Genomic DNA, 15,714 nt, shown 5'->3' with positions numbered 1-15,714 from the left:
ACTATTTTAATAAAATGTTGTTTCTGTGTGCTTTCGTTGTCCGTGTATCAGTGTTGTTAAGGGAAGAGCGCATTCAAAATGTTCCGTTTCAAACCATAGCCTGTAAAATCTAGCACGCTGAAGTTCACGTGCACATTCACGTCCTTTTGTGTTAATTTATGTCGTAATAGGTTCATAATAATCTTCATATTAATATTGATATATGGTGCGTTTGGTTGAGTTTATTAACCAGCTAGCAAGCTCTGCAGGGTGGTGCTATTTCACAGTTTCAGCTCAAAGGCAATGCTCGATATTACTGACTTGGTTATTTGAGACGGTCATTTTATAAAGATGTTTCTTTTTCAAAGACATTTATGCATCATAATCTAGCAGTTATTTTTTGTTTTATATGTTCATGTTTTCATATACCTGTTTTCATGTCACGTTTGTATTTGTCAACAACCATCTTCATAACAGTTTTCATTATCTCAATGACGGACATGCCCCGCCCCCTGCACATGCCCCGCCCCCGAGTACTCGAGTACTCGTTTTTGAGACCTATCGATGATCGAAATGAGAAATTGACAAAAATGCCCATCCCTAATGACAAGCCTCTAAGCAAGTATATAAGTTACTGTTACAGTACACACACCATAGAGACGTCCTGCTGTAGTCGTCGTTGCTGCTTCTCCTGTTCAATTTCAGCCTCTAGATCTGATTCTGGATCATATATGTATGGCTAAATCTGATTAATCTCCATGGTTTATTTAAGATAACTTATTTTTTCCACGTTTAAGGATGTCATAGCTTTCAGACGCTCTCAACGCAATAGCTGCACGCTTCGTGATTCTTTAGCTCCTTTAAGGTAAGGCATGTTATTCCCAATTATGTTGTGGCTGGGTTGATATAGGTCTGTGTGACTCTCGATGTCTTAGACCTAATTGAACGGAGGAATTATGGTTTTCTTCTTTAGCCTGACGAGTAACTTTAACCGTTGTTCATGTGAACTCAAAGACAGCCGGATGCTTTGTTTATAGACTATATTTGTGGGTGGCTGTTTGAACTATCAATTTGTGTCGATAAAGTATAATAGAGTAAATCCTGTATTGTGATTTAGGGCTTGCATAAAGCACTTATTGCATACACTTGTGGCTGTTATGTATCTTTGCAAGTCCTCTTTCGAGGCACGAAGAGAAGAGAAGAGGTCCAAGCACTGAGCCCTGAGGAACCCCAGTGGTCAAATGATGTGCTTTGGATTCCTCTCCTCTCCTGGCAAAATGAGTGGGCTTCCCCAAAGGCCACGGTATAGTTCGAACATTGGAGTGATCATTGTGCTTGGTATGTTTTTCATCTTCAAACCATACTTGGGTCTCCAGCCGACAAAGTTTAAATCCCGTCTGGCTAGCGCTCTTCCCATAATGATCACACTAGGCTTGCAACCATAGTCGGTGTTGCCGGTGTTACCAGTGTCCAGACTCAACACCAGTTACATCACTTGCCCACCGTGGCACCGCCCCACCGTCGTTTAGATTTTTTTATAGTAATAAAATAATTTAGTTCAGTTAGAGAACAGACAATACAAATAAAACCTGAACGTGTCTGCTTAATAATGATCGACCGCGAGTCTCGGCACAAATGCAGCAGGAGTCAGATCTCATTCATCACGAGAGAGGATCGCGGAAGATTTGGTTTCACAGCTAAATGTAAAAGCGCCTATTTAAGGGAGTTTGTCATTTGTTTTGTTGTTGTGTTTTTCATTAAGAATAATAGGGTAATGAACCCACAATTCAAGCAACCCGCCACCGAATTGGCGCTAATTCTAAACCGAAACTAAAATGTGCACTTGCCTCAGAGCGCGCATTTACAGACGAACTGTCATTCACGTTTTCAGTTCATGCAAACGGAAGCTTAATTTTCATAGGAATTCACTGAAACCACTTGCTTTGCTCCGCTGCGTTATGAAAGCCCGAGCGGTCGTGTGCATGTTACTTTCGGTTAGATAGAATTAGTGATTTAAGTTGGTGATACCGGTATTACCGGAGTTGTAAAACGTTGATTAACCAGTGGGAAATTAAATTTCCTCACCGTCACATCCCTAGTTCACGCATTAGGTCAGTAGATGGAGAGAAGATGGTCTTTTGTGGCTGTTTGAACACATTCGACCACGTCTACATTACGGAAGCAATCCGGTCCAATGTGTTCTTCTTCTGGAAGTGGTCGAAAGTGGACAAGCTCAAAGCGCTTTAAACACTGTATTTAGTGTCGTCTACTTGTGATCTACCAAATCACTTCTTCATACCCGGTGTAAATGGGGCCTATGATAACTTACCCTCTTCTGATTGAAGGATAAGAACCTCCACCTTTATTGTAAAAGTTAAGAAAATGATTCTTTAAATGATTGTAAAACAGAACAGAGAGAGAGCCACACAAGGACAGATGTGATTGTCTCATAAAAAGATTTATTTTTTTTGCCTAAATGTACAAAGGCAAGTTACAGTATTGTATAAAAAAGAAACGTGGTAATGTACACTTTACATAAGAGAACAGTCCAAGAAAGAACAGGAGGAATTGGGTGATACAGCCAAAAAAAAACAAAATCCAAACAAAGCCATTAAAAACAAAAATGTAAACATTCTTTAAGTACCGGGGCCTGATACTTGGTGATAAGATGTCTTCTGAGAAACACTTGGGATGAAGCGCAACAGGAAAGAGGTGGTAGTCCATCGTGAAAATGACGTAAAGCATGCAATAGTGCACTGCGTCCTCTTTCCAACAAATCACAGCATGTCGACTGAGCACCATTGGAAACGAAATGCACGGGACCATTTCAATGTACTGAGAATCTCCCTTTCTTCACTGACAAAACCACGAGGATCAAAAAATAATTGTTGAGGTTTGAACTCTTGACAATTCAGAAAGTTGTTCTGTGCAGCACAAGCATCCCAATGTACCTAATATCAAATTACATATTTGGATGCGTAACAGCCCATTTCTCTTAGTATTCAGTGTACCATGGTGCTTTACTGCTTTGTGACTTTACACATGGGAGGGATTGAATGAGTCAACGTAATCCTCCGAACACCTGTCTGTCGTTTCGTTCCAACAGAGCCTGTTAAAATCTACCCAATCGTGTGAAAATATGACCCCAAATCAGCATTTTCAGCAGAAAATGACCAGGAAACCGCCTGACTAGTCGAGATTTGGATTGAGAGACCCCCCCCCCGAGACTTATTTGAGAGTTTCAAGGATCTACTGAATGTTAAAAACCCCAGCAAGCATCGTGACAGCGAGCCAAAACAAAGCCAAGGCAGATAAAGCAGAGGACAGTACCGAAAAACACACCCAAGAGACAGATTTCAAAACAACAAAGTAATCAGATGGTTGCTTGATTGCATTTTAAAACAGTCCCTCTGTACATCATATACAGACGTCACATGGTGTGCGCAACCAAGAAAGTCGACAGCGTTTGGTTGCTTTGCCTGAGGAGACACCGTTTAAAGCCACATTTCTAGTGCTATAGTACACCATGCCGGACGACACATGAAATACACAGAGCATGATGGGCTATGAAAGCATGTTCGGGTCAAACGCTCACTTGGTTTCATAAAACACGCTGGAGTTATCACAACACTTCCACGATAAGTGTTCAGGGATAGAGCGGCCCCATGCAAGAACGAAACTACTGGGCCTCCGGTGTCACGCACCCCAATACCGCTGTCGCAGAACGGCCACCACATAAGCGTCTCTCTAAAAGAACTTGCTATACCTTTGTCACATTAACAAACATCCATTTTAAGAACCACAGCGATAAATCGGAAACTCTGTTAGCCATGAGGTAAGGTAGCCAAGACGGGAGGATGTTCGGATTCAAGTTGAAGGATAACCGAGAGAATTCCCTGGAGTAAACGGACCAAAGCCGGTGCGGTTCTTCTGAAAGACTGTGGCGGAACAGTGCTCACTAAAATTAGATGAATCTGGAAGCATCTCGGGCAGTCATGCTAGTGTCTAACTGATACAGGACGCTTTCCATGAGAGGCCAGATGGTGAACACGTCTCAATAAAACAGCATGACGGTCACCGGAGCTTACTACACAGTTTAAGCTGTGGACGTGGATGTCATTTTTGTTACACGGAACCATGCTGATGATAGAGAAGCGAGGCGTGAAAAAAAAAAAGAACGAATCTTAAGGGGAGGTGGGGAAGCAGTCTTGAGGCATGTGGCGATGAGAACCGTTTAGGAACCAAAGGCCGAAAGACAGAGTTATGAGACAATGCTAGATATTATCTGAAGCGTTCACTGGTGGTGGTATCTAGAGAACAATTCAAAAACCGTGGGTCAAACCGATTTTTTTTTTTTTTCTTCAGTGAGGATGCCAACTAAAATAAAAAAGGAAACAACTTTAGTTATCTCAGTGTGATAAAACTATTTTCAGTCTTTGTGTTCTTATGTCCCCTCGAGTCCTCGCCTCAGCCTGGCCACAGCCTGCGTCGGGCGAGTACAATGACAGTCCTTGCTTTTCAATCATCCCTCACCAGTAGACGGGCAAGAGTTCAGTGGCCGGCTGGGCTTTGAGCAGGGCAGGATGGCTTTGAACCTGGTCTCAGTCTGTAGTTGGGGTACGAGGTACAGATACTAGGAAAACATCAATCTGCCACACATTCCGGCAGAAAAACTAAAAATATAGAAACACCATTCAACTGATGTCTAAATGAACTCCATATACTTCCCCATGTGATCCAGTCACATGATTATTTGTAAAGAAGGGCGAGACAATCAGGTTTCCCTAAAGAAAGAAAGAAAACACAAGAAGCCACTGGTTAGAATAGAGCACATTGATTTGGCTTTGAAATGAAATCTCACTGAGGGTTCCCACAGACACATGGATTCAAGGCCTGGAAAGTACTTGAAAACAAACATAGGTCCCCTTGAAAGTGCTTGAATTAAGTATGAACTGCATTTTGTTAGAGTAGCATGGTGCTATTACAAAAATTGGCCTTCATGCGCTGCCAAGGCCAGAACAAAACAGCGCTACGGGAGGAAGCTATTTCAATATATTTCTGCTGTTCCATGAGCGCCATCTACTGTCAAAAGCCCTATTCGGACGGTAATTGTTTCTCGTTGGGTCGTGAGGTATTTTCATCATTGACAGGGGCTAGTCAGTGATTTTATTGCCGCCCGAATCCAGAATGTCAGTGTTTTTCTCCCACCACCCACGTACAAATCCCTTTCGTAATTACCTCCTGTTTTAGACAAACACAAGGTCGTGTGGTGATTTAATTGCCGTCCGAATCCACATCTCTAAGTTTTCAAGATGAGATCACTTCAAAATTCCCTGTTTATATCCTTTTTGACCCCTGCAGGCCACCGTACGGTTGCGCTTTGCTGTAATTTGGATGCATTTTAAAGATCTAGACTTCATTACTAAAATCCTGGCGAGTATTTACAAGAGCGATATTTCTTCAACGCTCAAAAAATAAAAAGAAGAAAAGCACGTAAACATTTGAATTGGGCCGTTATTACGGCAGCGATTATATCCTGTATGTTAAATATAATATATGTGCAGGTCTTAAAAGCCTTCAAATTGATTTTTAAAAAGGTACATGTACAGGTGATTTAATACATTTTTCATGCCTAACAATTAACTTGTCCATATCTTTTCATTTAATTGGAAAATTCATGTATACGTTCTCTCTATATTTTGATGTTTTTTTAATTAAGTAATGATTTATAAAAAAGAAAACTAAAACCAGTGTGAAATAAATGTTAAAAGCAGGAATAAGAGCTGCAAACTGCATCTCTCGTTAAAACTCGCTCGCTCTTGTACACCAGCCTCTTTCCTCATTGAATTTTGTAAAATTGGAAATTTTCCCTCATTGGAAATGGTATTTTAGTTGTCAGTATATGCCTTAGCGTTACTGCATTAATGATAGACACATGTACAGTAGGTATTTGATATATTGGCAGTAACACACCCACCTTTATCGTATTTATTGTGCTGGATTTAAAATAAAAAGGTGCTTTAAAAAGTCCTTGAATCTGGTGTTCATGAAAGAGTGGGAACCCTGAATTATGATTTATTATTATTATTAAACATGCCTAATCCAAAGCACTCTCCCCATATCCCTGATGTTATTACATGTCGTTCCACCAGAGGTCAGCACAGGCTTCATTTGTCGAAACGGTGCAGGAGTGTTAGCAATGCTGCTGTGCTAAAAACACTAGCCTCGATCTAGGGGTCCTAAAATAATCATGCTATGAAACAGACGGGAGGTCTACAGAACTAGTGAAGGGCCTTCTCTGTAAGCTTGGGTATCAAAAACAAGCTTTGGCAGGACACATGCTGCTGTCATAACTGACTGATTTATGCTTTTACTCCGTTTGGCCACAATCCATCGCTCCTGCTGACTTTTCTTGATCTTACCATTCTCACCTCCGTGCTGGTGGGTACAGGGAAGGGGCTGAGGCTTGCTGACTAGCAACAATCGCTGACGATGAAAGGCCTGCAATTAAGGAACATCCAGTAAAGATGTTGTTCACGCTCAGTTTCCTTGTGGAATTGGCACAGTTTTATGAGCAGCAATATTTAGTTGTTATCCCCCTAAACACATCACGAGCCATTTTAAATCTCATTAACAAATGCCTGGTTCACATTATCCCCCCAAATCTTACTCTGATTAGTGTGGTAAATAATTATAATAATATCATGATTAAAAGTTAGGCCACAATGCACAGCATATACAACATACAACAAAGTAAAACATTTATTTTGCGGGTAAATATGTTATGTTCTGGACATCCACAACCATCTCAAAATAATCATAAGTTAATGTAAAAGAGTACTGCTAACCTGTGGCATAAGACAGATCATACTGCCCGGCTACAAGGGGATAGCCTAGATGGTGGTGGTGGGGTTGCATTAGGCGTTGGGAGGGAGATGATCGAGGCCGATCCATTTCTCTCTCCCTCTCTCGATCCCTCTCTCTTTCCCGCTCTCGATCGCTTGCTCCTCGCTCCCTTTCATGGGAGGGCTTGTCGGCAACAGTGGGCGATTTGCTCTTGTACTGGTTGGCGTGTTGGTGTAGTATGTCCAAGGCTTTGGACTCCGAAGCCGACTTGCTGCTGACTGTGGGGCTGGAGCGAGATTTCTCTGCTTCCTCTCCACCGCCCATTTTACTGCCGTAAGGGGAGAACGGGTATCCCGCTGGCAGATAGGACCCTAAAGATTAGGAAATCATACTGTGACTCTACTTTATGGAAGTGCCTTGACACACATATAGACCCAAAACATACTGCAAGTATATGAATGTCAACTCTTTTACCAACACAAATTGATTTTTACATGTTATAAAATGTCAAAACCAATTTATAAAGCAGCGCAAGTGTGTATTGCATTCTCAACGTTGCCACAAGGGGTGCTATAATGGGGATTATCTACAAGAGGAGATTCTTGCTGAACAAGTTACACTGTTGTCGTGTCTAAAGATAGCTACCTGAAGGATAACTGGTTAAAAAGCAGCGCATTTGAAAGCAACTCAGTTGCCACCTTGAATACTAACGTTTGTTAACATAATGCAACGCAAGAAAAATGTCTTTCAAGTGATCCTTTGCACCATTCTGTACTTGCATAGAGCAGTGGTTTTCAAACTTTTTTTAAGAGCGACCCTATTTTTTTGTTTTTTAGGTGTCGCAACCCATATATAGGCCTACAACTGTTTACATTCAAACAAGTCAAGCCAAGCATAAGAATACTTATATACAATTTGACTGTATTCTCCATTAAACCAATAGATGGCACAAAAATTCAGCTCAGCACTTTTCCACACAATCGTTTTTGATTATTAATGCATTCGCAAATTTGATTTTGAACTATTTTGATAGCTAGGCCTTTATATGGGACGTTAATTAACTGGTTAGCCGTTAGCCAACAAGAATTTAACCCATTAATCGTTTGATTGAAAAAAAACAGGTAAGTCGCATTTGATTGCATTCAGATCTAATACCGATAAATAAAGCGAAATGTTATAATGTACTACAAACATCATAAAATCTACAAACATAGCTATAAGTTATTTTAGTTCCCCTCACTCCACAACAAATTGTAACGAGTAGGAATGGTGTGGCCCCTTTAAGAGCTGCGCGCTCCCTGTTGAACTGTCCTCGCCTCCTCGAGTGCTCCCACGTATGCAGGTTATTTTCTGTTGCTAAAATCAAGTTGTTGTGTTTATTAAGTAACGCTGTGGACGGTATAGCGTTTGTGACGGACTGTTGCGCGAGTTTCACTGGGAATAAAGTGCGAGCTGTGAAATGTCCATCGGCTCCGTGTCTGCAATAACACCAGTTAAGTGAGCTATCCCTATTTTCCTCCGGACACAACGCGTTACAAAATCCTTTAAATTTAACAGTATTCAGAACAGATCAAGAATTAAAAAATATAAGTAGGCTATAAATAAAGCCAAAACTAAATCATTTAATGAGAAAGTAGCTAACCAGCATAGCCTAACTCTCTAATTCGAATCCAAATGTTTCCATATTCGCGATGTATTTGGATGGTAAACCATTATTTATTATAGGCTTTGTACTTCACTCGCGTCCCAATATTGATGGAAAAAGCCTCTTCACATGCGCAAAAATGTGCCTGGAAACATCACAGCGGCAGAGCTCACACTGAATGGCACGAATTGTAGGCTACTACTGACTATTTAAACTGAGCTGTGCTACTTTTTATATGTTAGGTTGACTATTTTATGTTGATAATGAACTGACTGCGATGTCAAGTTTGCGATGCTGGAATATGTTGTGCGCGGGAACGAGCAGAGGAAACATAAAATACTCCGTCATTTTGGTCGGACAGATAATAAGAGTAGGACATCGTTCAAAATTGTAAAGTGTTTACTTACACTGTGCTATTGTAAAATAAAGAAAACTAGGTGTGCTTTCTGTCGTCTGGGTTTCCTTTCCGTGAACTTGTTTGATGAGCGCGCGCCTCACAATAATGAATTAATGTTTTTTCTTTCTTTTTGTTAATTATTTAAGTCAAATATATTTCGCGTATTTATTCCTTTTATATAGGTCTATAGACTGATTTTGTGAAAACAATTTTGTTATTTTTTTATTTTTAATGTAACCATTTTCTCTAAATCATCCTGGGGTCGCGACCCAGGGTTTGAAAACCACTGGCATAGAGTATGTTATTGGCCAAACCATACAAATCAATCGTTAAACTCAGACGTTATTATTCGTCTTACCTGGGTAGTTCTGCATCATGACGGAGGACATGCCTCTGTATCCAGGATGGTTGGGATCGTAGCTTTGTCCAAAAGGATATCCATGCATGTAATGCAGGTAGGGTTGGTGCTGTGCCATGGGGGAGCTGAAAGGTATGTGGGCATTGGACCGGGGATCTTTCCCTCCACTTCGATGGTCCTCAGTGCTGGGAGGACATGACCCATCAGTCCCATCTTTACTATCTTCTTTGGAGCTGCTGTCTTTCGGCCTAGACCTCTCATCTCTGCCTTTTCTGTCTCGCTCCCTGTCTCGCTCCTCATCTGGCGGTCTCTGACTGTCAGGGTACTGGAAACAGAAAGAAGTTACAGTTATGCAAGTTTCAAAGGTAATGAAATTAGTTAACCCTGTGATTTTATCATTTTGATGTAAATTCTCACAACAATACTTGGATCTAATACTTTAATCGTGCTTGTTTTTGTCCTTTACAGACTCCCTATGTGACATGAAGGTGAGTAAAAGATTCATTTGTGAGTGAACTATCCCTCTAGCTTGCAAACAGTGTAGTTGTTCAGTTCAAGAGTCACATGTTTGCCTCACCTGTCTGTACCACATGGCTTGCTCCATACCCAGCCTGGCAGACTCCACACTTGCCTTTGAGTCATCCTTTCCATGATGGCCAGCTTCACTGAGCTTCATTTTAAGCCCCTCAGCCTGCTGTGGCTGCAGCTTGACCTCCTCCCCTTTAGGGATGATGACTGACTTGACAGGTTCAGAGTTAGTGTCTCTCTGCTTGCCAGTGGCCTGTGGCTTTCCCAGATCTGAAAGGCTGGGGGCTTTTGTTAGGCTTGGAGGAACAGGGCCCTTCTGTTTCCAGTCCTCCTTCATAGAGGCTTCCCTGTCCTTCACACCTGAATCAGGCTTTTTCTCAGCAGACCTGTGCTGCTCGGCCATGAGTCTCTGCCTCTCCTCATACTGCTGCCTGTAGGTTGGATTAGTGTTCATGAGGTGGTTGTGATAAACCTGGTCCGGGTATCCATATGGGGGAACATAGTACTGGTTGTAGTAGAGCGGCTGCATGTACATATTGGAGCGCTGCTGAATGACCGAGGCTTGCTGCTGTTGGTGTGGCTGACTTGAAGCGACCTCAGCTTTGCGCTCATCCTGCACGTCCACCTTCGCCTTCTCCTCTGGCAATTCTTGTTCCTCTTCTTTCTTCAGTTTCACAGCTTGCACGTCTGGTAGAGGCCCACCACCAGTGGAGCCACCGGGGCTAGGGTGGGTGTAACTGGGAGAGTAGTAGTTGTCATAGCTAGCATAATACGAAGATTCCTTAGAGGATGCCTGAGGCGGAAAGAGAGCCTTTTTCGCACCGTCCCTGCCCGACTGATCTTCCGTCTTGACTTTGACCCCTTCCACTCTGCCTTCCCCGTCCTCTCCGGCATCAGATATGTCAGAGTATGCGGGACTATTCGTCTTTACCGAGGAACTATCAGCCCCATTCTGGGTGACAACGTGAAGAGGAGTGAGAGGCTGTCCGCTGCTATCCACACGACTGGCCACCCCAATAGATGGACTGGGAGCATTATCAGTGAAGCTGTATATCTTATCCGCCTCTGCCTTCATGCTAGCAAGGCGGCTTTGATGAGGGTCCGAGGAGCCATTAAGATGACCTTCACTTCTGCTTCCTGGGTCAGAGGATTCAGAGTATGGACTCTTCCCCCCTTCAGTTTTCCCGCTTTTTGCTGGGAGCTTGGGACTGTCTGCATCCTTGGCCAAATCTTTCTTTTTCTTATCCTTTTTCTTTTTGTCCTTGGAGCTGCTCAAGGCTGGATTAATTGGCGACGAGTCCCCAGCTACACCTAACTTAGATTGCATGCCTTTTAGCTGGGGACTTTTGGGGATGCCCTGCAAAAGGTTGGGCATCCCAGGGGGATGGTTGGGGCTCCCGCCACTGAATGATGTTGGCTGCAGAGAGTACATCTGCTGAGAAGGGATGGATGGAGCCATTGTCCTGGAAGATTTCATGTTCTTCTGGGACAGCTTGTCAGACTTGACGTTACTGTTGGGCTTTTTGGACTTCCTATCCTCTATGCCATCATTGCTAGCCTCATCAGCAGTGACGCAAGGCCCATCCTCACAAACCTCCATAGGTGTGCCACAAACGTCTGCCTCAACATCACCATTCTTTTTCTTTGTCTTGGAGCCAAACTTTCCAGGAGAGGGAGATGGACTCTGAGCATCAAAGCCTCTTCCTTTAGGCGTGACAGACCGTGCTGGGGAGAGAGAGCCTTTCTGTGTAATCGAAGCTCCGTTGCAACTTCCTGGCTCTGGGTGGAGAGAGGATTCTTCCCCATACTCGCTGTCCCCATCCATGTCTAACTTGATATCATCGTCATTATGAGCACGGGCCTGATGGTACTTCAAGCCATTGATGTGCTTGTACTTCTTGTTGCAATTGGGATGTGGGCAGTCGATCAGTACAGGTGAGGGGCAGGTTCGGTCTAGAGGAGGAGGAAGGGATTCCGTTTTGATGATAGGAATTGGGAGTGCGGAAGAGGTCATTCCACCATTTGAATTTGTGCGCATACGTTTATTGCCTTTCGAATCCTCAGAGCTGGAGTTGGGCTCCATGTCCGATGCAGGCTTGCTCTTGCGCTTACTGGCCGAGGAGGGACTGGCCTTTATGTCCTCTGTGTTGCTGTTGGGAGGAGTCCTGCGCTCAGAGGAGTTTTGGCTTCCACGTCGACCCTTGCTGTTGGAACTTGCTCTTGTCTTGCTGTTGTTGCTGCCCTTATTATCAGACGAGTTGCTGTTCTCATTTACTGGGGTGTTGCTATTGGGTCGCATTCTTTTACCACGGCCACGTCCATTTCTCATCTCTAGATCACTTGTGGGAGACTCACAGAACCTGAAAGAAAAATGGACATTATTTATAAGACCTTCACAATTAACATCATAATTAGCCGTCATGTCAATCACTAAATTAAATGCTGTCAATGGATAAATTAGACCACAGTTGTTATTGTAGATTCTTGCGTTAACGCTAGAACAGCCAGGGGTCGCTGTCTGCCTAAAACCGCCAGCGGGTAAAATTGACCCATGCATTTGATTTCTGTTTTGATATGGCTAAAAAACGTAATATGTCACTGTATTATGCCACTGTCTTCACAAAGTAACGTATAGAGTCATGGAATGATTATTTTTAGACATCAACTATGTTTTTGTCCTGTTGTTTTATGCTATTTTAAGCAGGTTACACTAGGCTAAATCAGCCTGCAATTAAAACGCGAATTAGAAGGAAATAAATACATATTTGGGTGGTGTAATATTATAATAAAATGTAATTAATAAAGATAACCCATGTTATTTAAATGACTAAAATACCCTAAATAGACAACAAAGAGCAATAATAATACACCACGCTGCATAGGATGACATTTGCATGTACATGTGCAACAACAAATTCAAGCGTACATTTTCACCTAATTAATTATTAAATCGTTTAGTTATATCATTTGAATAAGAGAACAACACAAATGTCATGAAAATTGTTTTATTCATTACATCGTATATCAGAAATGTTGTTTTTCAGGAAACGAGCAGACTTGAATAAATAGCAAACAAAACACGATTAAAAAACGCAAAGCTAAAATGTATAATTAATCCAAAGTTTGAACATTTATAAATAGGCTAAAACATCTTCATTTGATTGTGCGTTGTGTGACCGTTTACAGTTAGCCGACACGATGCTCAAATGCAGCGCGAATATAAAGGAATTGCATTGGGGTAAATTTGACCCGCTGGCGCTTATAGGTATAAATGCCCGTTTTTTTTTTGTATTCTACTTTTATGTAAACAATATTTAACAAGGGATTGTAAATAACACAATGTCATGTACTTTTGAAAAACAGCCATGTGTAAATTTTACCCCGTGGCGGTTCTAGTGTTAAGCCAAAGAAGGGATTCTATTCTTATCACCTGATAGGCTTGGCGATGTGTGTTTTTAATAGTGTGCCTCATCCCTAAGGGTTATGATGTGATACACCTGGCTTACTGCTAGTCTAGAGGGAGTAGGGGCAAGTGAAGTGGAGGAAGGGAGGGGGCATACACCCTGGCACTTGATTCTCTTGATTTGAAACGTGAAAAAAGCATTTCACATACCTTGGAGGGGCCCAGTCATGACGTGTACAATCCAAAAGTGTTCCGACATATGTTTTGTTCCTCCAGGTAACGTTAACCACCAGCATACCTGAAAAAAATTAAATAAAGACGACCCTTAATTTAATGTGAGAATATCTCTGGAGGCTCAATGAGACACGAATACTATGACGTTATAATTCTAATGCTCCTCCACCTCATTCACAATATTCCACAATTCCCATTTAACGCGTTCAAATGGAGGCTCTCAAAGCAGCCATGCCATTTTATACTGTGTACTTCATGATTACACCATCTAAAAGCTGTAAGAAGTAGAGTGTGTCATTTCTGGAAGGAAAATTGTTTGATGGTGTCCTCCATCTGACTTTGCAGTACTGTCAGCCGCCTCTGCAAATGGTTTAGCAATTGTGTGAAAACAGCTGAAGCAAAGGAAAATGTTTGTGTCTGGCAGTGATTCAGAGGCTTCGCTACAGAAGACTGGACAGGTAAGTGCTGGATATTTCTGTGATTTTACACCACCATAATAGCGGGAAAAATCAATATTAGATCACAATTAAATGCCCTTAATAGCTCATGAGAGGCAGTATAATGTTGTGTAACAGTCACACTAATGTATTTCAGGTAAGCCTCTTTGATGTAAGGTTCAGTATACTACACTTAATTAAAGGGTTAGTTCACCCAAAAATGAAAATTCTGTCATTAATTACTTACCCTCATGTCGTTCGACACCCATCAGACCTCTGTTCATCTTCGGAACAGAAATTAAGATATTTTAGTTGAAATCTGATGTCTCTGAAAGTCCTCCATTGGCTCAATGCACTCTACACTCTCAAGACCCTTAAAAGGTACTAAAGACGTCGTTACAAAGTCCATCTCACTACAGTGGTTCTACAATAACTTTATGAATCGGCGACAATAGTTTTTGTGCGCAAAAAACCCCTAAATAACGACTTACATAGTGATGACGATTTCAAAACAAGGCATCATGAAGCTTCGAAGCGTTATGAATCACTGAGTTGATTCAGCGGTTTGAATCGTCAAATTTCAGCAGTTTGGCGGTTTGACACGCGATCCGAATCATGATTCGGCTCAGTGATTCATAACGCTTCGAAGCTTCATGATGCTTTGTTTTGAAATCGTCATCACTATGCAAGTCGTTATTTAGGTTTTTTGCGCACAAAAACTATTGTCGCCGATTCATAAAGTTATTTTAGAACCACTGTAGTGAGATGGACTTTGTAACGACGTCTTTAGTGCCTTTTAAGGGTCTTGACAGTGTAGAGTACCATTGAGCCAATGGAGGCCTTTCAGAGCCATCAGATTTCAACTAAAATATCTTCATTTGTGTCTGAAGATGAACGGAGGTTTTACGGGTGTCGAACGACATGAGGGTAAGTAATTAATGACAGAATTTTCATTTTTGGGTGAACTAACCCTTTAACATTTTTAAAGTAAAACATTTAAAATAGGCCTGTCGCGATTGGTCGATACAATCGACTGCGTCGACTCTGATAATTAGTCGACATCAATATTTTTAGTCGACTGGGTAAGTTGGGTACGATATGACATTTTATTAGTACCCGTCCATAAAAAATGACAGCAATTTGCGTAGATGTGTGACAGCAGGAGTGAGGACGTGTGTGTGAGCTTTGCTTCCACCTTTCACTACACAATGGAAACAGAACAGTCAAATATATACGCAAAGCTCAGGAAAAAGAAAGCAACGGAAACGCATTAGAAAATAAAGTGCGGTGCGGCCAGACTCTGACCTGAAGCGCGCATGCCTTTCCCTCAGACAGATCCCGACGTCAGTTTCGCGGATTATTGGGTTTGAATGGTCAAAAATATGTCACAATGCACGTCCTGGCAAGTAATCAGGTAAACACAGTCGGATTTCGTATACAGAGTTGAGTGAGAAATCAGATGTGTTACAATGTATTTGGTCCGTGCAGCTCTTAAAGGGCCAGACCTCATATTCTGTGTGATTAATGTTCATCAAACAACAAAAGAAAATAGAAAATCACCCCATGCTTAACTGAATAACTTTAATATATTTATTAAGAATGAGTGTATAGTTAATTTACAGAGTGACTATGCAGACTATGCATTTTTTTTTTTAACATTTGATCATTTATTTTCTTTATTAAATGCTGCTGTAGCTGAAAATAAAGCACTGTTTTTGTCATATTGTTTGTAATTTACATTTTGGCTTATAAAAAAAAAAAAAGGATAAAATTAAATATCTATATTGTAATTATATAATTACATAAAAATAAAAAAAATTACTCTGTCATCCCAACCTGTTCAGAATAGTGGTTAGTGTTAACATGACTGATGATAATGTGATTGTT

At 41.6% G+C, this 15,714-nt stretch overlaps 1 protein-coding gene across 1 annotated transcript in view; it reads right to left on the bottom strand.

Moving 5' to 3' along the window:
• Positions 1-2,417: 2,417 nt before the first annotated feature.
• The window catches only part of znf609b (zinc finger protein 609b), a 100,012-nt gene continuing 86,715 nt past the window's right edge, over positions 2,418-15,714 (bottom strand). The window contains exons 4-9 of the mRNA XM_079806665.1: positions 13,367-13,454; positions 9,803-12,113; positions 9,226-9,550; positions 6,828-7,196; positions 6,402-6,480; positions 2,418-4,763 (exon numbers count right to left, since the gene is read on the bottom strand). Of these exons, the coding sequence (XP_079662791.1) occupies positions 6,407-6,480; positions 6,828-7,196; positions 9,226-9,550; positions 9,803-12,113; positions 13,367-13,454 (3,167 nt within the window). The 3' untranslated portion in view covers positions 2,418-4,763; positions 6,402-6,406. The remainder of the gene's footprint in view (positions 4,764-6,401; positions 6,481-6,827; positions 7,197-9,225; positions 9,551-9,802; positions 12,114-13,366; positions 13,455-15,714) is intronic.

Source organism: Gobio gobio (assembly GCF_949357685.1).
Source record: "Gobio gobio genome assembly, chromosome: 2".
NCBI classification, from domain to species: Eukaryota; Metazoa; Chordata; class Actinopteri; order Cypriniformes; family Gobionidae; genus Gobio; species Gobio gobio.
Note: the sequence above shows the minus strand (reverse complement) of the source record. Positions and strands in the feature narration are given on the sequence as shown.